General features: G+C 38.0%; 2 protein-coding genes and 1 long non-coding RNA gene across 4 annotated transcripts in view; all 3 read left to right on the top strand.

The window, feature by feature from the left end:
- The window catches only part of LOC137391929 (ovostatin-like), a 103,836-nt gene that overhangs the window by 39,974 nt on the left and 41,805 nt on the right, over nucleotides 1-22,057 (top strand). Inside the window, exons 20-30 of one of the 2 annotated variants that reach the window (XM_068078494.1) lie at nucleotides 8,561-8,704; nucleotides 8,802-8,964; nucleotides 9,087-9,362; nucleotides 9,459-9,673; nucleotides 9,975-10,242; nucleotides 10,349-10,578; nucleotides 10,838-11,056; nucleotides 11,160-11,287; nucleotides 11,388-11,556; nucleotides 12,200-12,302; nucleotides 12,451-12,835. In XM_068078494.1, the coding sequence (XP_067934595.1) occupies nucleotides 8,561-8,704; nucleotides 8,802-8,964; nucleotides 9,087-9,362; nucleotides 9,459-9,673; nucleotides 9,975-10,242; nucleotides 10,349-10,578; nucleotides 10,838-11,056; nucleotides 11,160-11,287; nucleotides 11,388-11,556; nucleotides 12,200-12,302; nucleotides 12,451-12,536 (2,001 nt within the window). In that variant the 3' untranslated portion in view covers nucleotides 12,537-12,835. Of the gene's footprint in view, nucleotides 1-8,560; nucleotides 8,705-8,801; nucleotides 8,965-9,086; nucleotides 9,363-9,458; nucleotides 9,674-9,974; nucleotides 10,243-10,348; nucleotides 10,579-10,837; nucleotides 11,057-11,159; nucleotides 11,288-11,387; nucleotides 11,557-12,199; nucleotides 12,303-12,450; nucleotides 12,836-22,057 lie in introns of those variants that run through there. The other variant, XM_068078495.1, reaches the window with a different exon arrangement.
- LOC137391927 (alpha-2-macroglobulin-like protein 1) overlaps nucleotides 1,386-22,057 on the top strand; it is a 133,383-nt gene continuing 112,711 nt past the window's right edge. Inside the window, exons 1-16 of the mRNA XM_068078491.1 lie at nucleotides 1,386-1,456; nucleotides 1,584-1,789; nucleotides 1,886-2,101; nucleotides 2,281-2,333; nucleotides 2,587-2,659; nucleotides 2,905-3,018; nucleotides 3,203-3,287; nucleotides 3,398-3,569; nucleotides 3,765-3,885; nucleotides 4,009-4,118; nucleotides 4,229-4,402; nucleotides 4,531-4,731; nucleotides 4,820-4,994; nucleotides 5,446-5,660; nucleotides 5,764-5,957; nucleotides 6,055-6,101. Coding sequence (XP_067934592.1) covers nucleotides 1,395-1,456; nucleotides 1,584-1,789; nucleotides 1,886-2,101; nucleotides 2,281-2,333; nucleotides 2,587-2,659; nucleotides 2,905-3,018; nucleotides 3,203-3,287; nucleotides 3,398-3,569; nucleotides 3,765-3,885; nucleotides 4,009-4,118; nucleotides 4,229-4,402; nucleotides 4,531-4,731; nucleotides 4,820-4,994; nucleotides 5,446-5,660; nucleotides 5,764-5,957; nucleotides 6,055-6,101 — 2,218 coding nt within the window. The 5' untranslated portion in view covers nucleotides 1,386-1,394. The remainder of the gene's footprint in view (nucleotides 1,457-1,583; nucleotides 1,790-1,885; nucleotides 2,102-2,280; nucleotides 2,334-2,586; nucleotides 2,660-2,904; nucleotides 3,019-3,202; nucleotides 3,288-3,397; nucleotides 3,570-3,764; nucleotides 3,886-4,008; nucleotides 4,119-4,228; nucleotides 4,403-4,530; nucleotides 4,732-4,819; nucleotides 4,995-5,445; nucleotides 5,661-5,763; nucleotides 5,958-6,054; nucleotides 6,102-22,057) is intronic.
- Nucleotides 14,247-14,735, top strand: LOC137392045 (uncharacterized). Its single transcript, XR_010978206.1, has 2 exons — nucleotides 14,247-14,315; nucleotides 14,491-14,735. It is a non-coding gene; the product is annotated as an uncharacterized lncRNA (long non-coding RNA).

Genomic DNA, 22,057 nt, shown 5'->3' on the forward strand with positions numbered 1-22,057 from the left:
TTCCATACTCCGTGAACCTAACACAAACAGACTTAACTGACACAACTTGGTAAATTAATCTGAGCAATTTTAAGTTTATACAGGTTTCACGCTGTAGTTGGAGCATTAAAGTTATTATAAAGGGCTACCTTATAACATCAGTTGCCTTCTTCAGTCATCTGCTTTAAACATGAGTTTGGCAGTTTGTCTAAAACTGTACAGTCTAACTTGTTGTTTTACAACTGTGGTACGGTGTCGTCGGAGCTGTCATAGTTATGTAGTTATCTATAATACTAGGTTAGTCTATATATCAGTGTTAGTCAGTGACAGATCATATTCAATCCAGCACAAGTCAACAGTTGTCAGAAAAAACCGAAAGGATATTTGACCATCGCAGATAAGGCCTACCTCGGATTATGCAGTAAGTTCTACTAGCAGTCGAATGCCAGATCAACCAGCTCAGGTAGGTCCTAACCATAAGGCTGAAGCAAATAATTTCTCAGAACCAGTGGGCACTGACATTGTGCCAGTAGATTCGAGTTCAGGCATTAGTGTGCAGCCTAGAGCATTTAGGGTTGGTCTTAAATTGAATAAGCACAAGTGGCATGAAAGTTCACTTAAGAGAGTTCACTGCAAGTTGCTCCCTTGGCCTGGATGGCTTTCCTTGACTAAGTTTAGTATTAGTACTAATCCTAATTTAGTTTCATTAGCAGTTCAGTATAAGCTTTGTTGCCAGATTAATTATCCCGCTGATTTAGTGTTTTTACTTATAATAGTGTGCATTTAAGTCACATTATATATAGTTACATGTCTGGCTGGTCATTTTGTTGCAACCCTGAAAAAAAGGACATGTCATAGTTTTGTAGATATCTATACCTTGATCTAGAATACCGATACAAGTATCGGTACACCCGACAGCTTTTTTCTTTTAAAAGTTAACCTTGTTTTTGGTACCAACTTGTGATCAGTTCGAACTAGGCTTATGTTAGTATTTATTTGTATTTAACTGCACATTGTCTGTAGGATATATTTAAATGTGTACGGTGTCTATAGGATATCTTCTAATTTGTATAGTGTCTGTAGATTATATTTGCAGTTGTATCGAGTCTCTAGTTGTAAAATGTCTGTAGATATGCTACCTGTGATACACATTCTATAGAATAAATCCACAATTGTACAGCGTAGGATATATTCATTGTTGTGTAATATCTGCAGGGTGTATTCAATATTCTGGTTGCGAGATGCGAGATACCATAATTGAGTAAATAATATCACAAAGCTCCGCTTGCTTATAATCTGCCTTCTGATTGGTGCTTGATTGGCTAGGGTTGAGAGGTTTGCTGTGCTCTATGATATATAAAGGCTGCTATGCGTCTGTAGCATACATATTAGTAAAATAGAAGATCAGAGAAGACATGCAACTATACTTAGTTTGTGCTCTTTTAGCACTCGGGACTCCATTGGTGACGGCTACCAAGTAAGTCTACTGATTATCTTATATTTTTATCAGTGTTAATAAAGTACCCTGTCTGATCGTAACTTATGTTTGTTAAAGGTTATTATATGTACCATTGCTTTAACTACATGATATGCTTGGTTTGTAGTGAGCCTGGTTACTTGATCTCTGCACCAAACCGATTCATACAAAACCGGCCAGAAACTGTATGCATTGATCTCTACAATGTCGCAGATGTGACACAAATTCAGATTTCTTTACGGACTGTGTGGATAGGCAGGTCATGGCGCCCCCTTCCAGAGGGAACCCAGAATTTGACAGTTGACACGGCTACTACCACAATACAACCAGGAGGTTCGCTAACTCCTCTTTCTTGTATACATGTAGTAATTTATAATTAAACCACGGTGATGAAAAATTGACCATTTTATTACCTTTAATCTTTTCTAGATAGAACTAAATGTCTATCGCTGACGCTGCCAGGGTTTGAATCGGAATCACAACCGGAGTATGTGACTCTTGAAATTAGTGGTCGACCAGCAACAGGAAACCTAGCTGGTTATTATTTCAGTGACTCCATGAAAATTGCCATTCTCAGTAGACGGTACAACACAGATATTACCTTCATTCAGACTGATAAACCCATCTATAAGCCAGGACAACTAGGTAAGTACAGTAGAAATAACCATGGTAGTGGCAATTCTGTTGTTATTCAATGCCATACAGCTGTATACATAACTGGTCTATTATGTTTAGCTCTCGCTGGTCTACTGTGTTTACTCCTAATAGCTGCAAACGGCTAAAACTTTTGGGTTGATCTAAAAACTTCTGTGTGTGTTTTGTAGTACATATCAGAATTTTGACACTGGATACCAGGTTGAGACCCTCAAATGATATGGTAAGCAATATTTGATGGTTTTATATAAATGCTATGATGTAGTCTGTATTATTGCTATTAATAGAAGATTCTCATGGTTGACTCCTTTTCATGTGTACCTCATTAAATAGTGATTCATTATGGCTTAGCTGGTTCTTCATCTAGGCTTAGTTCTGTTAGAAGGCAATTGAGTTTTAGACCAGTGAAGGTAATCTCTGGTTTGAAGCCGCTTTAGTCATGTGACATCAACAATCAATTCTCATGTCGTTACCAGATAGATATTATTACCATCAAGACTCCGAGCAGAGTGAGAGTGGAGCAGTGGAATAACTTGACTGTCAGCAATGGTAAGGACTAAATCTTTTTATTATTTGAACTGTTTTACATAAAGTAGTTGGCCTATCGATGACTACCTTTTATTGATGATAACGAAACATTGAATGTACTTCTGTCAGTATTGCTTACTTACCTACTGAGTGATGCATACCCAGAGGTCAAAAGGAACTCATTTATATGTAATTGTACTTCTATAGAGTCTCCTTAAATCTAAAGATATGTATTAGTCACTAATATAAATCCTCTCTTATGTTAGGTATGGTACAGCTCGAGTTTCAGCTGCATGAAGAACCTGATACGGGCTACTACACCATAATTATGAAAAGAAATGGTAAAGGCAGTCAGCAGAGATTTGAAGTGAAGGAATATGGTAAGTGTAGCGTATACTTATACATCGATGAATGCTGCCAACTCGCGTGATCAAATACCACAAACCATAGCGACTGTTAAACTCCATTTGTTCTAGAAATTTAGCCGTTGCCCTCCTACTTCTCCTGTGATGATCAGGTTGAGAAGTCACATTTTCACCGACTTGTTCTCTCATTTTCTTGTAGTTCTTCCCAAGTATGAAGTGACAGTTGAGCCTCCTAAATATGTTACATTTCAAACAGAAAGGGTGGTAGCTAAAGTTTGTGCAAAGTAAGTTCTAGATTTTGTAAGTTCTCCGGACTTAATTCACTGATGTGTAAATAAAGGTTTTTCCGTTTTTTTTGTTGACTTCAGCTCACTTATATCTCAATACTTGATAGGTACACTTTCGGACAGCCTGTGCTGGGTGTCGTAGAGTCCAGTGTCTGTGTGTACGAACGACAGAGTTACTATTTTGCTCGAAGTGCGGTTAGCATAGATGGCGCACCTGGCCCAAACCCAAATACTGACGGAACGAATGAAGGCAGCTACTGCACTCTTGTTGAAGAGCCGGTACATTTGCATCCTGTTTCTGTGTTGTTTTTTATTGTTGTTGGTATTCCAGTGTTTGTTTTAAGTTAAAATGTTGCATGTTTCGCTCTTCATAGTAGATGAAGTGTCTCCGTAACCATGGAATCTGATAGTCATTTTTTATGTATTTTTCTTGCTTAGCAAATGCTATGCTATAAACCACTTTGCGTGTTTCAGTTGGTAGGTGGATGTTACACAGTAAATGTGAGCCGACGAGATGTAGGATATGATAGATACAGCGAATACCAATATAATGTGAGACTGGTGATAGAGGCGAGAGTGAAGGAGCAAGGCACAGGTATGACTAGTTGACACGCTAACTCTTTCTCCTCTGAACTCTCAGGACTCAGGCTCAAGCAGAGCACTGTAGATATATTAACCAATCTAACTGACTTCATTTTATGGCATTCAACTGTTTCAGGAGACTATCTGAATGCAACAGCTCAAACACTCTACTTTCAACAGTATGACATCCAGCTGAATCTAGAGGGACCCGATGGATTCAAACCTGGACTTCCCTACAATGCAAGAGTAAGCAACTTTCCTATGTTATAGCTGTTAAATATAACTTGTCCATAGTAATTTTTATAAGAGGGAAGTTCAAACATGTTTTCTGTATAACAATTTGTTTTTGTTGGTAGCTGACAGCAAAGAAATTAGACGGGAAGCCTTCACCAAGGGAGCCTGTTGATATTGTGATCAACAATTGGGGCAGCCATGGCAGATACAGCAAGAGCTACATTGCCGACGCTAATGGAGAAGTCAAGTTTAGCTTACCCCCATCTGCACAAGATCTCTCATTTTATAGCATTGAGGTGAGATATTTTTAGCTGCTCTTTTTATAGCAAAACATAAACATGTTAATAGAATATTTTTTTGCACCCAGAAATTTGATACGATACTTCTTTTTCTAATCCTGTCTCATAGATTGTTGTTTTTGTAGGCTGTGGCCACAAGATTCAACTCTTCTTTCTGGAGTTGGAGCTCACCAAAAGCATATCTCTATGTTGATGGTTGGTACTCTCCATCAGGATCTTTCCTACAGATCGTACCAAATACCCAGACTTTGTCTTGTGGTTCTCAAGCCACATTCAAGATTCAATATACTACAAGTGTATCTTTGGAAACTCAACTTCAATACAAGGTAAGTGTTTTTGTATAAAGGGTTTGTGTATACATCTATTGATAATATAGGATTCCGTGACTAGTAAATTCTTATACTCGTACTACAGGTAGTTGGACTGACAGACATTGCTGATTATGGATCAAGTCCAATCAGTCTTACTCTAAATACAGCTGTTACCGAGCAAGATGAACAAGATGACTGGGACCACACACCAAGACCCTCATGTTATTATTACTGGTGGAGGTCTTGCGGTGTCATCATCGACTCTGTTGCCTCAGGATGTAAGTGCTTTCTCAGTTGCTATGCAAATGTTGACTTGTGCAATTCACTGGATTCGTCAAAACATCAAACATTAACCACTGCGGTGATCCTATTTTTTTCATCCACAAATTGAAACTGTTTGAAATCCCTGGAACTGTTATAAAAATCATTGTCTCAAGATTTATATATCTGGTCTGAACGAGTTCAAATATGTAGTAAAGTTTAGTTTCATAGGCTTGGGGAATAGGCTCAACAAATATGCTCTGAGAGCATATTTGTAGTTGCAACATCGTAAATATGGAAACACGCTGATTGTATTTGTAGTAGTCTTCAGCTGGTTTTGACTTGCATCATTTTTATAATAAAACCGGTTATTGTCTGGCATAAGAAGATCACAAATGTTTGTGGTTACCAAGCTTTAGTGTGACACCATAAACGGCAGGGATTAAGTAACTTGCAATACTTCTTTAGCGCCTGGAAGAGACACAACCACCACTGTTGCTCCTCCAACTACTACACAAGGTACCCAGGTTACAGCCACACACAAAGGAACTTTCTCTGTAACTGTGCCAGTAACTGCTGCCATGTCTACTAGCGGTAAACTAGTTGTCTACTACATCAGACCTGATGGTGAAGTTGTAGCCGATGGTGTGACATTCAAAGTTCAAGAATGCACGGAGAATGAGGTAATGTGCTTCTTTTTACTATTAGACAATATCATGGCTATTTTATAATATTAAGTTGTGTATTATGAAATCATTGACTCAGGAGTCGCTTGTCGTTTTACAGGCACAGATGAGATTTAGCAAGGGTGAAGCACGACCAGGAGAGCCTGTAGATCTGCTGTTTACGGCTAGTCCAAACTCTCTCTGTAGCTATGGTGTGGTAGACAAAAGCGTTTTCCTAGAAGGTGGAGACAACCAGCTGAGTTTGTCAAAGGCTCTTGGTAGCGTACAGATGCTAGCACTCCATGAACGGTCTGGGTGAGTCAACCATACAGAGTTGTTCTTGACATTTTTCACTCTGTTTAATGTGATGTTTCCATGTACATGTGTAAACCTCTGTCTGTATCTTTTGTAGAGTCTATGAAAATCAGCCTTCTCAATGTGGACCTGATCCTACCAATGGTGAGTTGTTTTTTTCTTATTACTTGAGGTTGCAGTCCTTTTTAACAATAGCATTTTTTCTGCCTAGAAATAGGTCTAGCCCTCTTTTCTATACTGGTCTTTTCTGCCACAGCCTAGCTCACTTACATCGCTACTGTCAGGCGCAGTCAGTGTCGAGACATTACCATGGTTAGATGTTGCTCTAGCCAATGCTGCTAACTTCATTTATAGAAACTGATGCTCTATTGCTTCATGGGATGCAGCTAGTTTTAGAGTTTTGTTGAATTTATTGCATCACTGATCTCACAAATATTCTTTGGGCCGCTGGTCTAACACACAATTTGCAAAGGGTAATTGAAAATTGTGGGCATGCTTAATTACATGCATGCCATCGTCATCATAGAAGCTGCTTCTGAGGAAAGCATTTCTCAATTTGTCTACACAATATGCTACTGTTTCAGTATATAGCTCTACAAGCTTTCTGAAGCGGTGTCACTGAAATGTCATATTTGGCTTAATCGCGGAAATGATCGTCCAACATTTTTGATTTTTCTTGACCATCAGCAACAATTGAATTTCCAAAGTTTTATGTAAACTCTCAAAACTTCCCGAAGCCTAGGACCTCTAGCGTACATAATAAAAGCTTTACACTGCGGTATAGCTTTTACAATATTTACTTGTGATCACGTCGAAGCTGAAAGACTTTTTGCAGCAGCTAACCTGTCACCCATGGCTAACTTATGGCTTAGAGAGCAAGACAGGTGGCTATTATGTACTGAAAATTAATTGAATTTCTCTACACGGTCCGTATACATGTATATTATTTTTATAGTAGATAAGTGAAAATGAATTTTTATTGACATACTAAAAATGTATGTACGGGCTACCGTAAGTTGACTATGCAGTGGTTCATGCTACACATACCATAATCAACTTTGCAAATAAAAAAAGCTTTGGGACTTCGGCAAACATTCAAAATGTAGACCTAGCAGCCAATAAGTTAAACATAACAAGAGTGTTCTCCGATGCTAAACATTACTGCATTTATAGTGTTGCTCATAGTTGTACATTAACTTTACAGATACCCACCATTTCTACTGGTCGATACCGTATAAAGACGCTAGCAAAGGCTTCAAAGCTGCTGGGCTTGCTACCACAACTAGTTTAAACATAAATACCAGCCCTTGTAAATGGAACGACTACATGTACATACGTTCCAGTGAGTTCTAGTCATATCTACTTATCCTTACACATTTATGTACCCCTGTAACCTTCCTCTAACGCCTGATTTGCTGCCCTTGTATGCTATGCATATAGATCATCGGACAGGTTTCTCCGTATCAACTTCGAGTGCTGTCGTGGCATCCACAGCTTCCAATGGTCAAGAGCCAGAAGTAGGGTTAAGCAAAGCTGCTGATGAAAGTAACATTGACAGTAGTGATTTGGCAGAGGATACAGATGCTGCTTCACTCGTGTCTATTAGAACTTAGTATCCAGGCTATGGGATGTTGTGGTAGTCGAGTTGTCATGATCAAAGATCATGACTGTAAAAAACAAACATCAAAGGCATTTGTAAAACTGTTCAATTTTTGCTGGCGATGCAGTTTCGGACTGGTTAACTTTGCAGATAGTCAAAGTTGTGCCGATGGCGTCGGTGCATTTGATGGCCAAGATATTCGCATTTATTTTCCTGAAACATGGCTGTGGGATCTTGTGGAGATAGAGTGAGTACACTTCGCGAAAACCAAGCTTTTTTGGCAAAGGGGTCTTCCAATTTTGTATTTCCCAATCCTTCCCACTTCGCTGCCGCGCTGTTTTGAAATTCGTAAACACAATTTCTCTGATGTTTGCTTTCTCAAGTCTGTCATCAATACATGTATCTCTTGTTACAATTTTTTATGTGAAAAGCTCAAGTCTTCTGTGTTTGGTGGAGGTTCTGTAAGTCTCAAAGTTTATGCTAGTAAACTGTTCACTCGACTAAAATGCAAGTTATTAGATATTGTGAAGTATCTGTAATAGTCTGTTGTTCCAAAGTCTTTGTTTGTTTAAATGGGTGCAGTTTGCCTGATAGTGTATCTGCTGTGTAGAGCTTATGTAATTTCTACTGTGGTTGATCGTCATCCTGCGACGACTTATTTCTCTTAGCTCGACCGGTGCTGCAACAGTTGGTTCAACTGTGCCTGACACAATAACTGAGTGGGTCGGTAACACCGTCTGCATGGATGAACAAGATGGACTAGGAGTGTCTCCAGCCGCATCTCTCATCGCTTTTCAGCCATTCTTTGTTTCCATGAACTTACCGTATTCAGTCATCAGAAGAGAGAAGATGCCGATTGCTGTCACAGTATCCAATTACCTTTCCCAGTGTTTAGCTGTAAGTAAATTTATCTGTCTTTAAAGGAAAATTATAAGGATTTAGTGCCGACATATGGCTAATTATTAAAGACCACAGAATTTAATCTATAAATACTATTCTGCAGGTATCGCTGAGTGTCAATGAATCTCCAGAGTATGACATCCAAATAAAGTCTTCAGCGGTGAAATGTGTCTGTGCCCAGGACACAGCCACTAAGAACTTTGTTCTAGTTATGAATGAAATTGGAGATGTCAATGTCTCAATTACTGTAAGTTGAAAGATTCCTAGTTTTTTTTTGCGTTACAAGACTTAAAAGCGCCATGGACAAACGATTCTTAGTTACCATTAAATCTCTTTTTCTCTAGGCTGAAGTGGTGAACAACGCATCTGTCTGTCCTCCCGGATCTGAGATGGCGTCTCTGGTTGGAATGAGTGACGCAGTGATTCGCCCTGTTATTGTTGAGCCAGAAGGTAACCCGAGAGAGTACACTGTCAGTGACTTTGTTTGCATGACTGATCCCAACTCTGGTAAGTCCACTAAAAGCTTTCTTAGAAATACGCAACTGTGAAAATCTAGATAGCTTCTGAGATCACCTGAAATTATTGTCTCGTGTTAGGGTTAAGTATCATCAACCTTTTGGATGTTTCAGCAACACCATCAGGAACTGCTGTTGAAACTTACAGCCTGCCACTGCCAGACCCAGCTGAGCTCATAGCAGGCTCCGAACGAGCTTATGTCAAGGTTGTCGGTGATGTGATGGGTCCTGCCATGTCAAATATTGGAAGCCTTCTGAAGATGCCCTATGGCTGTGCGGAGCAAACAATGGTTTCATTTGCACCAAATATATTTGCACTCAAATACTTGGAAGCTGTTAACAAGGACAGTCCTGCAATTAGAAAAAGAGCAATTCAATATATGAAATCAGGTTCGTTTCTTGCTGAGGTTATACATCTTCTTGATGTCAATATTTAATCCTTCAGAGTGTGTCGATTTGATTCTATGAGTAACTATGATATTTTAGGTTACCAGAGAGAGTTGACCTATGCTCATGCTGATCAATCCTACAGTTCCTTTGGCAAGTCTAAGCCTGACACTCCTGGTAGTATGTGGTTGACCGCATTTGTAGTCAAGTGCTTTGGACTAGCGGAGCCATACATATACATTGATAAAACCATTCAGTCAAAAAGCATTGACTTTTTTATTCGAAACCAGGACAGAGATGGCTGCTACCCTCAGGTTGGTGACAATGAAATATCTAAGCTTAATAGCATAACCTGTCTTGATTTTCTAATAGTGTTTTCTTTTTTATCATTTCGAGCAAACATTTTGTGACTGATACTTTTGGTTTTAGTAAATCCTTTGAACCTTGCTGACCCAAATATTGATCTTGTAACATATTGATCGAGAAACACAACATCTTGTAGTTGTTGTGTTTCTCGCTGCTGTTCCATAAGCCCGCTGCTTGTAATTCACTACTAGCCGATTTCTTACTCATCATTCACTTGCAGTTGACTTATGACTGTCTTTCCATTTTTAGATTGGCACAACGCACAACAAGTACATGCAAGGTGGATTTGGCGTGACCAACAATGGCACAAACAAAGCTGCCATGACCGCATACGTGGCTATTGCAATGATGGAGGCTAGTGTAGAATTAAGCAATCCTTCTCTTGGACTAGCCTTCCAGTGTATTGATAGACAAGTGTATGAAGATGGTTACACTACCTCTTTAGTAGCCTATGCATATTCTCTCTTTAACAAGGCTGATGACCGAGCCTTCAGGAAGCTGCTATCAATGGCCAAAGGTAAAACTCCCAGCTTGTTTTCTTAAACTGTCTTCACAGAGAGCTTGTAGTTTATTGATTATAGCTTAGAGCTTAGTGATGTTTATTATAGTGTGACTTTTTGTAGTTAATGGGACAATGACCATGTGGAAGGCAAATGAGAATGAGCCAGAACCCCCAAGGATCCACTGGTGGTACTACAGACCTGCTTCTGCTGATACGGAGACAACAGCTTACGCCCTCCTCACAATACTCAACATGAGGAACAGCGTCAATGATAAAATACAGGAAGGTCTACCTGTAGTTAAATGGTTGTCTACACAAAGAAATCCTTGGGGCGGTTTCGGTTCAACTCAGGTAGTTTTACACAGCTCATTACGTTTGCCATAATTTTAAACTAATTGATCATCGTTATTCCTTTTGAAATAATATTTCAATTTTTGAGAAATCTAGTACTTTCCACCTCATGTTTTATGGTTTATTGCCACGGTATCTAGATATATTTGCTATTAGCATTCGGGGTTCCTTATTCCCGAGTGTTATGCATGCAGCTCATGTTTTGTTAACCTAACAAAACTACACAGCTAACTACCACTCTCACTGTTCCTATTTTTAGGACACAGTTATAGGACTGCAAGCTCTGGCTGAATATGCAGCTCTCATATACATTGATGGAATTTCAGCATCTATCAGAATCACTGAGAAAAATACCAACACTCAAGTTGCATCTTTTCAACTCAACAATGACAACAGTTTTGTGGAGTTTACAGAGCGTCTTCCTAGAGTTGTTGACCTCAGGCTGACTGCCAGTGGCAAAGGGTGCTTTCTCATGCAGGTAGGTTCTTAATCTTTATCACCAGAGGTTTATCTGATAAACCAAATTTTCCATAAACCAAATAAGCACGACGATGGGTACATGCAATTTGTATGTGTTGCAGACTAATGTTCGGTATAATATCAATGACCCAGATAGACTTCAACAGGCCTTCACCACAACAGTCAGAGTTTACAGGAAACGTGGTTCCAAAGAAGTTTGTAAAAACCGACAGCTACGAATTTGCACCAAGTAAGCACTCTCTGTTCTAATTCATCTTACCATGATTTACCAGGCGTAATATTTAACTAATCATTGAAGAGCTATGAAAACTGTCTTTATAAAACTTCAGGTATACTGGTGAAGGAGGTGTAAGTAACATGGCCATTGTTCAAGCCAAGATGGTGTCAGGTTGGGCTGATGATAAGGCTGCTTTAAAGGACCTTATGAAGGATGAAAGTGTTGATCTTCAGAGATATGAAGTAGATCGAGATGGCACTGTACAGCTCTACTTCAACTCTGTAAGTGTTAATCAAAGTCAATGTTGCTTTAGACAATTAATCTGGGTTTACACTTTAATAGCTGCAGTGATTGTTATAAGTGGTAGTTCAGACACTGCATAAGGCTTGCATAGTTGTTCCCAGGTGGTTCACTCTCTTCTATTCATCCCCAAGGGCTAGTCTGAGATGTTATAAAATCCACCCTTTCCACTGACTTACACATTGATAAAAAACTACCTCTTGTCACTTCATCACCACAGACTAACTGCCCCTTTTTTGCTCATGAATACCCCTTTCGACTGTGTGCAACTCCAAACATCATGAGGAGTTGCTTACACCAACCAAGAAAAAAGACTACTGTTAAAACAGTTTGTTATACTGAATTCTAATGTTATACTGAATTCTACTAAATTCAACTATAACCAATGCACTAGTCGGTTACAGTAGCCCCTTCCCACTGTGTGGAAAGGGGTATTCATGTACTAAGCTAAAAACACCTTTTTTATGAAAACACTCGAGTGTCAGGCCACTAAAAAACACCCCTAAAACATGCTTTTTTTGTCGAGCCCTTGGGGATGAATAAAAGAGAGTAAACTCTCTGGGATTTAGTCATCTTCATGCATTAACATGGTTATATAGCAAACTTCGCCTCTATATTTCTTAGCTGGATAGAAACCAAAAGTGCTTCACTATAAACATACAGCAAGTCTTTGATGTAAAGGATGCTAAACCAGCAGTAGTCACTACCTACGACTACTATAAAACGGGTGAGATTTTGAGCTTTCCATTTTTCACTAATTGAAGCTAGGTTGACATTTCTAAGCGTGCGACAATGTACACACGACTTTTACTTATAGAGAACGTTTAGTTCACATATTAACTCTTGTCCACTTCCATCCTGTGTGTACTTTGTAGAACTTCGACAAGAAACGGAGTACAGAATTTACAGATGCACTTCGAGAGTTCGTCCAAGCACAGTTCGACCAATTATATTTTTTTAGTGACCTGCGCAGATGTAAATCTATAGCAGCTTTTTTACTCTTGCTTAGCATCTTTATGTGTAAGTCTCGATTTATTTTAGTAATTCTTCTTCTATGTTTTTACTACGTGATATATTTATTCTGCAATAAATAATTGTGTGTGAAGATTTTACTCACACTCACAATATATAAACTGGCATTGTTAGCAAAAAGGACTTGTCATAGAATCCTGTTTCAGATACCGTCTAGCTTACACTCACAATATATAAACTAGCATTGTTAGCAAGAAGGACTTGTCATAGAATCCTGCTACAGATACCGTCTAACTTACACTCACAATATATAAACTGGCATTGTTAGCAAGAAGGACTTGTCATGGAATCCTGTTACAGATACCGTCTAACTTACACTCACAATATATAAACTGGCATTGTTAGCAAGAAGGACTTGTCATAGAATCCTGTTACAGATACCGTCTAACTCACACTCACAATATATAAACTGGCATTGTTAGCAAGAAGGACTTGTCATAGAATCCTGTTACAGATACCGTCTATCTTACACTCACAATATATAAACTGGCATTGTTAGCAAGAAGGACTTGTCATAGAATCCTATTACAGATACCGTTTAATATCTGTAGCAACTCATGGGACCACTTTGCTTAGATTAGATTTGTCATTAAATTATTTTTTGTAAGCAGAGGTATTTTGCTTCTGATTTTCAAAATAAATATGATACCGCCTGTAGTCCTTTGATGTGTACATCATCATCCTATCCGTCTGTGTGTGTAGTGTGTGTCCCCTGCAATTGTGTTTTAATTTTGGTCTGCGTGTAATCCAACGATATACCAAACCTGCTTCATTTCTTCTCTTCTCTTTCAATTCACATTCTTCATATTTTTTTTGATGGTATCTTTAAACTTCAATTGAAGTCTTTTTGGGGTGTGCTTTCTTTTTGTCTATAGGATGTGTAAATTTTCTCAGAGCAGATGAGACTTTCAACATGTCTGAACCATGGGTTGAAATTATGGTATTCTTGTTTTTATTTAATAATTCAGTATCGGTGATCTTGTCTCTCCATGAGATATCAATGATTGATCATAGATTGCTCACCATTTATGCATAGTCTGTCTGTCAGTTTGCATGTAGTGGACAGCCCATGTTCCAGCATCATACAGCAAAGCTGCCAGCACTGTGGTACACCAACAAATCCGACACTTCACTTTGATTGAAACATGGTAGTTGTTCCAGAGTCTTTCTATATACTGCATTAGCTTCTTCTATTCTCACTAGAACTTCATCATTCAACTTAGAATTCTCAGCAACAGCATTTCAGCAATATTTAAAGGTTTAGAATTATTTCAGCAGCTTTCTATTGGGAGAGACCTTATAAGCAAACTTTCACAGCAGATAAAGACAGTTTTTTTTGATTGATTGGAGATTAAATAATCTGGCAGCAGTGCTGGGGTCTATTGGCTAAGGTTTGATGACATTGGATCTGTGAGTTATTAGAGCATTATCCTCTGTAAAAAGCTACATTAAGCATGATGCCTCTATTCTGGATATAAACTATCTCTGAGCTGTTATTAAAAACTACTTCAAGCACAGCAGACAAAGAGAGTAAGGAAACAGCGCATGCAAGGGTACATCCTTGGTTAACTCTATGGCTTCCCCCAAAGTTGCCTAAAACTGATCTACTTTTAACTACATTTACCAGCAAACTATGATGTAAAGGATGTCTTTGATGTAAAGGATGCTAAACCAGCAGTAGTCACTACCTACGACTACTATAAAACGGGTGAGATTTTGAGCTTTCCATTTTTCACTAATTGAAGCTAGGTTGACATTTCTAAGCGTGCGACAATGTACACACGACTTATACTTATAGAGAACGTTTAGTTCACATATTAACTCTTGTCCACTTCCATCCAATTTAATATACCGCTCCTTACTGTTTCATGTGTACTTTGTAGAACTTCGACAAGAAACGGAGTACAGAATTTACAGATGTACTTCAAGAGTTCGTCCGAGTACAGATCGACCAATTATATTTTTTTAATGGCCTAAATAGCTGTAAATCTGTCACTGCTCTCTTTTCTCTTGCTTTGTATGTTTATAACTAAGTCTTGTGTTCTGTCATAATGAAGAAAGTCTTATGTTATTTTAGTCATGTTTTTACTATTTGATATAAATCTCCCACAATAAACAACTGCATGTGCACATATTGAACCTTCAATGCATAAACTTCTACATATAGGCATTGCATGCAAATACTGCCTGCTCCATCATCTGCAGCATGCCTATATTTCAACAGCATGAGGTTAATTCGAGATTTGAGCTCTTTCCTTGAAACCACATTGGAAGTAGACAGCAGATGATGATTTTGTTTGTCATGAATACATCAACCGGAGTCAGTGTTTGTTAAACCTAAATTGGTAAGATTGTTAAATGTAGACTCTACTTCATAGTGTTATCCTTTAAGCACTGTTTGCTCCTTATTGAAGTGATTCACTTTAGCTGTGAATTAATACTGCAGCATGAACCAAGGACAAGTCTAACAGGTAACAAACAGAACTAATAAAAGGTTTAGAATGTTTTGCATAACTGATGAGTACCGATGTATTTTGGTAACGGAATGCTAGGTTATGGTAGGGACTAGCGGTAAACCCGGCATTGTTTCAATTTTTTCCATTTTCAAATAAATAGCCCTCAGATTGGTGTTTAAAAGGCTGGTTTTCAGGAACCGGGAGTTTCGAAACCAAAGTCTGATTTATAAATATAGAAGCTCATATACATGTATCTCAATAAGGTGATATATATGCACTCAATGCCATGACGATTGAGCAGAGTAGATTGAACATGCAAATTAACATTTTATCCAAGTTTTATGTATCATTCATTGAGAGGAAGTGTTAGATAAAGCTACATAGATGTATGTCTATAGTGAGTTTTATGTATTATTCATTGAGAGGAAGTGTTAGATAAAGCTACATAGATGTATGTCTATAGTGAGTTTTCAAAATTTGAACAGTTTAACTTTTGAGTTTGTAAACTGCTAGAAGCAGAAAAGTCAAATAACATGTTATCTGTATGTTTGGCAAACCCATGGACAATGTAGTCATATCAAACACATGGACAATGTAGTCATGTCTAGATGATTTATACTTTTATAGCTGTTTTTAGTTTTCAGAATCTTCAAATTAGTTTGAAAGGAGGCTGTAATGTTTATGCAAGGCTAGTAAACTGAGCGCAGCACGCAAACACATCTTTTAACATCTACTTATACAGGTGTGTAGTCAAGGGGTTCTCTAGTAAAGTATTTAAAACCTGATGTTCAAAATTAACAAAACTTCTGTTGTTCATGCCTGTTGCTGCTCCAATATGGGAACATTCTGTTAAAATAGCTTAGAATATTTATTTAAACTTAATTCAAGTGCATTTAGCGTACCACACAAGCACATGTAGCTATTGTGACTGACTAGTGCATTGGCTATAGATAAGTTTACGTTTAGTTAGTATAACAAGCTGCTTTAACAGTTGTCTTTTTTTTGGGTAGGGTAAGCAATTCCTTATGAAGCACATGCATTTGCCTGCTCGTGTTTGTTGCATACTGTGCAACTACTGTTTGTAGCATACCGCCAAAAAGTGTGTTGTACTTAACGCTTCCTGTAATACATCCTGCTGGATTCAACAGGAAGAAGCTGAAAACAACTTATTACATGCTACAAGAATTTGTAAAAGCTGGAGTTATCTACTCACAAAGGAATAAGTCTAGTTTGACTGCAGGCGCAGTGATACATGGTTTGCTTGAAGCCACAAAACCTCTTGGCATTGTTTATCCATTAGCTTACATTACTACCTTACCAGTTGAGTTGTAAGACATGACATTTGAGCCATCCTGAACATATTCACACTGAAAACATTACAGAACCACCCGAATGTGCTGTTCCAAATGCTTCCTGTAATACAAGCTGCTGGACCAAACAGGAGAGAATGCAACTCTTTGCTAATCTAATATCTTCAGCTCAATGTGTAGATATTGGTAATAATTTATTATTACACTTTTGACTATGCTATTGAAGTAAACAAGCTTCAGCCGTTAAGAAATAATTTATCCAAGCCTACAAATCAAATGTTCTTTGCGAGGGCAAAACACAAACTGAACCTGCAGAACCTTTTTGGAAATATTCATGTCACACAAGAGGCCAGAACTGAGCCTTATAGCAATTGTTCAAATCATCTCATCATAAAGTTTCCTAACAGCAAAATATAAAGTAATTCTTTTTATGCAACAATAAAAAATTATTATGCAAGGACCAAAAAGAAATGTGGAACAAAATTTGTACAATTACAGAGCGATGTACAGAACATCACTCTGGGGTATGAGCAATCAACAAAAGTTTCTTCCTCAGAAAAAGTGCTCATCAATTATAAAAATGCTACTTTGAAAGATTTTTAAAAGATCACTAACTGAAATAGTGATGAATTCTTTATTTTGTAAACCATATTTTGTAAAAGCATTGTTTGCAAGCAGGATGAAGGGAAGGTGCATACAATGTAATAAATAAACATTATATAGTCTATAATGGTCAGATGTTTACTACTCAGGCTCTTTCTTATTGAATTGAAATTAATAAAATGACAGGATTAATAAAATTACATGCATTGCTGACAATTTTTTATTTGTAAACGTTAGTGAGTTTTGATTTTTTGGTTACATCGAGAATCCTCAGTGATTGTATTGTACTGCAACTGCAGTCATTACAGACGCAGCGTGTTTATGTAATTTTAGCAGATCTTTTTGTTCGCTGTAGTTGAGAGTTGCCGGCTGTTACCACTATCTGTTCTCACCGGTGATCCTTTGGCTGGACTCTCTGCTCACGACAATGCAGATTGACCAATAGCAAGCTGACACATTGCTTCAGGATAGAAATATTTTGTTTCAATTAGTTTTAGCACCATTTTCTTGTGCGCAGCTCACCTGGTCACATGACCTGTAAGTATCTGCTGACAATTATCAACATAAACTTATATAAATTTTCAACAACAGATTACCACAGAACTCTAAAGTCAACTGACCTAACAATTGTTATTATCATTGAATGAACTACGAAGTGTTAACAGGCCTGTGTGTTATTCTCTTTAAAATTGACATTTTATTATAAAATTTGAAAATGTTTTAGTAGCGCTATTAATTCATCTTAATAATTATTGTTGCCATGTTATCACATTACATTTGCTAGACCATTTTGTGTAACAACAATTGTTAATATTGTTCAGAACTTGAGTTATCCTCCAATCATTCGTTTTCATACAAATCATATGTGGGCTCACATCCGGTTTATTGTGAATTAAAATTTTGGTAATCATGCGCAGACAATTTTCCTACGACCAAACACGATCAAAGCGAGTGTTTGGGAGCTTTATGATAAATGCATATGAGCACGCAACTCCCGAAAAGTATCCACCAGCGGCCATACCCAAACCCTTGTACCGAAATCCCAGCAAAAAATTTACCCATTTTTCTTTCGAGTCGTTTAAGTATAATAATGATACAAAACACCTATACACCTATTTAAATATGTTACCAAGTCTTTGAAAATTGTCGACAATATTCTAAAACTTACCCATCTGATCGGATGATACATAACTAGAAAAATTCATTTGGCCTAATGTCGCCATTAAAACCTGACAAGCCTTTTTAATCAAAATTAAAACCGGCCAACAAAACGCCCATAAAACCGTGCGACAGATAGTAGAAAAACGTGCACATTTCACCAGTCTATGGCCGAAATTACCGCTAGAATATCATTTATTGCTCTCTCTCTTGAGTTTGAAACATTAATGACTTACTTGTTAACAACTTCACCAGGGAGCGCATCACTCAATTAGCTATCAATGACCAAATCCTACAACGTAAAAGAGGGGAGACTAGATTGTGCAACCTTTAACAGAACACTGCACTTATCTTACAAAACTATTCCTATTATTTTCTATATGAACTTTTTCTAAACACTTTATATGTCTTCTTTTCTATATTTCTATTATTATATATTTCTGTTGTTATTAGTTCGTATACAAAATACTTTACACATACTTATATAGGGCCTACATATAAATCTATTTACAACATTATTCTATACCAAATACCATTATTCCATTTCTATTACTTTATATACAACTTTACATTCCCCATATACTTTCCATTCACAACATTCCTAACATTTTTCTATACTTATACTTCTAAAATAGAACTTTTTCACCTTTATATATCTATTTATATTACACTACCAAATACAATTGTAATATCAACAATTAACCAATTACTCATATACCTGGTTTCAACCCATATTTACCTCCAAAATAAATTGTTAGTCGCACCTTAGCTCGCTTAGCTAGTCGTACCCCGCAAACTTAAAGTGTATGAAAGAAGTTAAGGAATAAATTGACAGTCCTGCTAATCAATAAACCTATCAACTTCCATACTCCGTGAACCTAACACAAACAGACTTAACTGACGCAACTTGGTAAATTAATCTGAGCAATTTTAAATTTATACAGGTTTCACGCTTTTATTAGAGCACTGAAGTTATTATAAAGGGCTACCTTATAATATCAGTCACCTCCTTCACTCATCTGCTTTAAGCCTTATCTAAAGCTGTACAGTTTAATTTGTTGTTTTACAACAGCAGTACGGTTTCATCGGTGCTGTCATAGTTTTGTAGTTATCTATACCTTCATCTAGAATAATTTTCAGTATACTTCTTACGCATGCTCAGCCGTTTTTCTATGCCATTCTTGACGCTGTTGTGATACTAAAATAAACTTGTGCACATCTTCTAAACCACTCATTATTCTAGATGTAGCATTATCATAAATTATCACTTTGGTTCACATGCTATTTGTTTACTCGTATGTTGCTAATTGTATTCGGAACAAATACACTTCACTCCCTCTTCTGGCAAACTACTCAATGCTCTCGTTTGTTACTTAATTAGTCTCTACAAATATCCAATGACATCCAACATGTGACAAGCGATAATACTATATGGTGGCAGCGAAACTCCTCTTCTTGACCAGTTGTTCATCATGGGAGAGGAGGAGAACCCTCAAGCGGCTGTTATTCCTAGGTTTCACGCACCAAGATTGACACCTCCAGATAGATTCGATTTCGCAGATCCGGTTCAATGAACTAGATGGAGGGCCAGATGGTTACGGTATAGGGATGCCAGCAGGCTATCCGAACAGCCAGAAATCGAGCAAATAAATACATTAGTATATACTTTAGGAGAGCAAGCAGAAGATATTATACTAGATAGGAATATAGATGAAGACACACATGATAACGTGATCACGGCCTTCAACGACTACTTTTGGCGTCAGAAATAACACCATCGTAGAACGTGCTAAATTTAATAAACTAACTCAAGGCCAAGATGGAATGAACAGTTATATACATAAACTTTATAGACAGGCAGAGACTTGTGCGTGTGGAGCGTTGAGAGAACTAATAAGAGACAGGTTAGTCGTAGGAGTTAGTGATGACCGACTGAGTGAAAAGCTGCAGTCGGAAGCAAATTTAACTTTAGGCACTGCTGTAGAAATATGTAGGCAATTTGAAGCTACTAAGGAAGCTCAACCTATAGTAAGAGCTAACGTTGCTAGTGGTACCGGTACGGTGGACATGGTGAGATCCAAAGGTTACGACAATAACCGAGATAAACGCCAGAATAGTCACACACAGGGACCCAAAACCGCAGAACGCAGATCCCAAACACAGACTACGTACAAACAGCATAACTCTAACAATAACTCTAGATGCACTCGATGCGGCAAAACTCCACAGCACAACAAGCAGTCTTGTCCAGCCATTAAATCCAAATGTGATTTTTGTAACCTCACGGGCCACTGGAAGATTATATGTCGTAAGAAAACTGCTAATGTAACTGAAGTAAACTTACCCGACCCATTCTTAGGTGAAGTTAGACATGCTAACATTACAAACAAGCCTTGGTCTGCATCATTATTTGTATCCTTAGATGACAGTCATGAAGTAAAACATGATTTTAAGCTTGACACTGGCGTGGATGTGTCAGTGTGTAGTGACTTTGGTTGTCATAGCAGTCAAATATGCCAGTCAGATAGACGTCTCATAGGCACTGGCAACACTGTATTACCTGTTTTAGGCAAAGTAAATGCTAGATTGAGAATAGCTGATAGGCATGTAAATGAAGTTTTATACATTGTCCAAAACCAGCAAACTAATTTGTTGAGCAAAACCGCTTGTGTTTCTTATGAATGTTACGGATGCTACGCATGTTACTGACTTTTGTAAATTTAAAACGGAATATCCTGAAAGTTTTTGTAGGCTTAGGTAAACTTTCTGAGTCCTACAACATAGAAGATAGGGACGATGTCGAACCTGTGGCGTTACACGTTCTGTATGATGTTTCACTTCCTAGACTGCTGATAGTAAAAAGACAGTTAGACGAAATTGAATCAAGTGGTGTGATATCTAAGGTGACGAGACCGACCGACTGGTGTGCGGGTATGGTCCAAGTACCGAAAAAGGATTCAAACCAGATTCACATATGTGCTGACTTGTCAAACTTAAACTGAGCAGTTAAACCTGACACACATCCTAGTAGCTCAGTAGACAGTTCATAAGCCAAAATTTCAGGCGCTCGTTATTTGACTAAACTTGACGCTAACTCGGGCTATTATCAGATACCGTTAGCAAACAACTCATGTTTATTAATGACATTCATAACACCTTTCGGTAGGCATTGCTCCAACAGAGTACTTTTCGGATTGGTTAGTGCTGCTGACATTTTTCAGAGATATATGCGGGACATACTCGATGGATTGGATGGTGTAGTGTGTCATATGGATGATTTGATAGTTTATAGTTCTGTAAGTCGATCCAAGCATGATGCTCGCCTACGTCGAGTTCTAGACCGACTCAAAGTGGCAGGCATGACACTGAATTATAAAAAGTGTAAATTTGGACAATCAACAGTTAAGTTCTTGGAGCATGTTATAAGCGCAAATGGCGTCGATGCCGACCCCGACCACATAAGAGACATTCTTGAACTACCCGACCCCACCAAAAGAATACAATTCTAATCACTATTAGGATCCGTCAATCAGTTAGGTAAATTTTCACCGAGAATAACTGAATTAACCATACCACTCCGAGCCTTACTCCACAAGGACACTCCATGGGTGTGGGATTTTGCACAGCGTCAGGCTGTCACCGATATCAAAGCGGAACTTAAATCTACTCCATGTTTAGCCTGGTATTGTCCAGAACGTTCCACTATCATTATGTGCTACGCATCTAATGAAGGACTAGGAGCAGTGATGTTTCAGATACAGAAGGACAATACTCGTCGCTTAGTAGCATGCAAGTCTAGACTGTTGACTGACACTGAGAAGAATTGGTCTCCGATCGAGAAAGAGGCTTTAGGAATAGCTTGGGCATGCACCAAGTTTGAAATGTATATTCTGGGACACCCTGATGTCAGAATAGAGTCCGAC

Source organism: Watersipora subatra, chromosome 3, assembly GCF_963576615.1.
Source record: "Watersipora subatra chromosome 3, tzWatSuba1.1, whole genome shotgun sequence".
Taxonomy (NCBI): Eukaryota; Metazoa; Bryozoa; class Gymnolaemata; order Cheilostomatida; family Watersiporidae; genus Watersipora; species Watersipora subatra.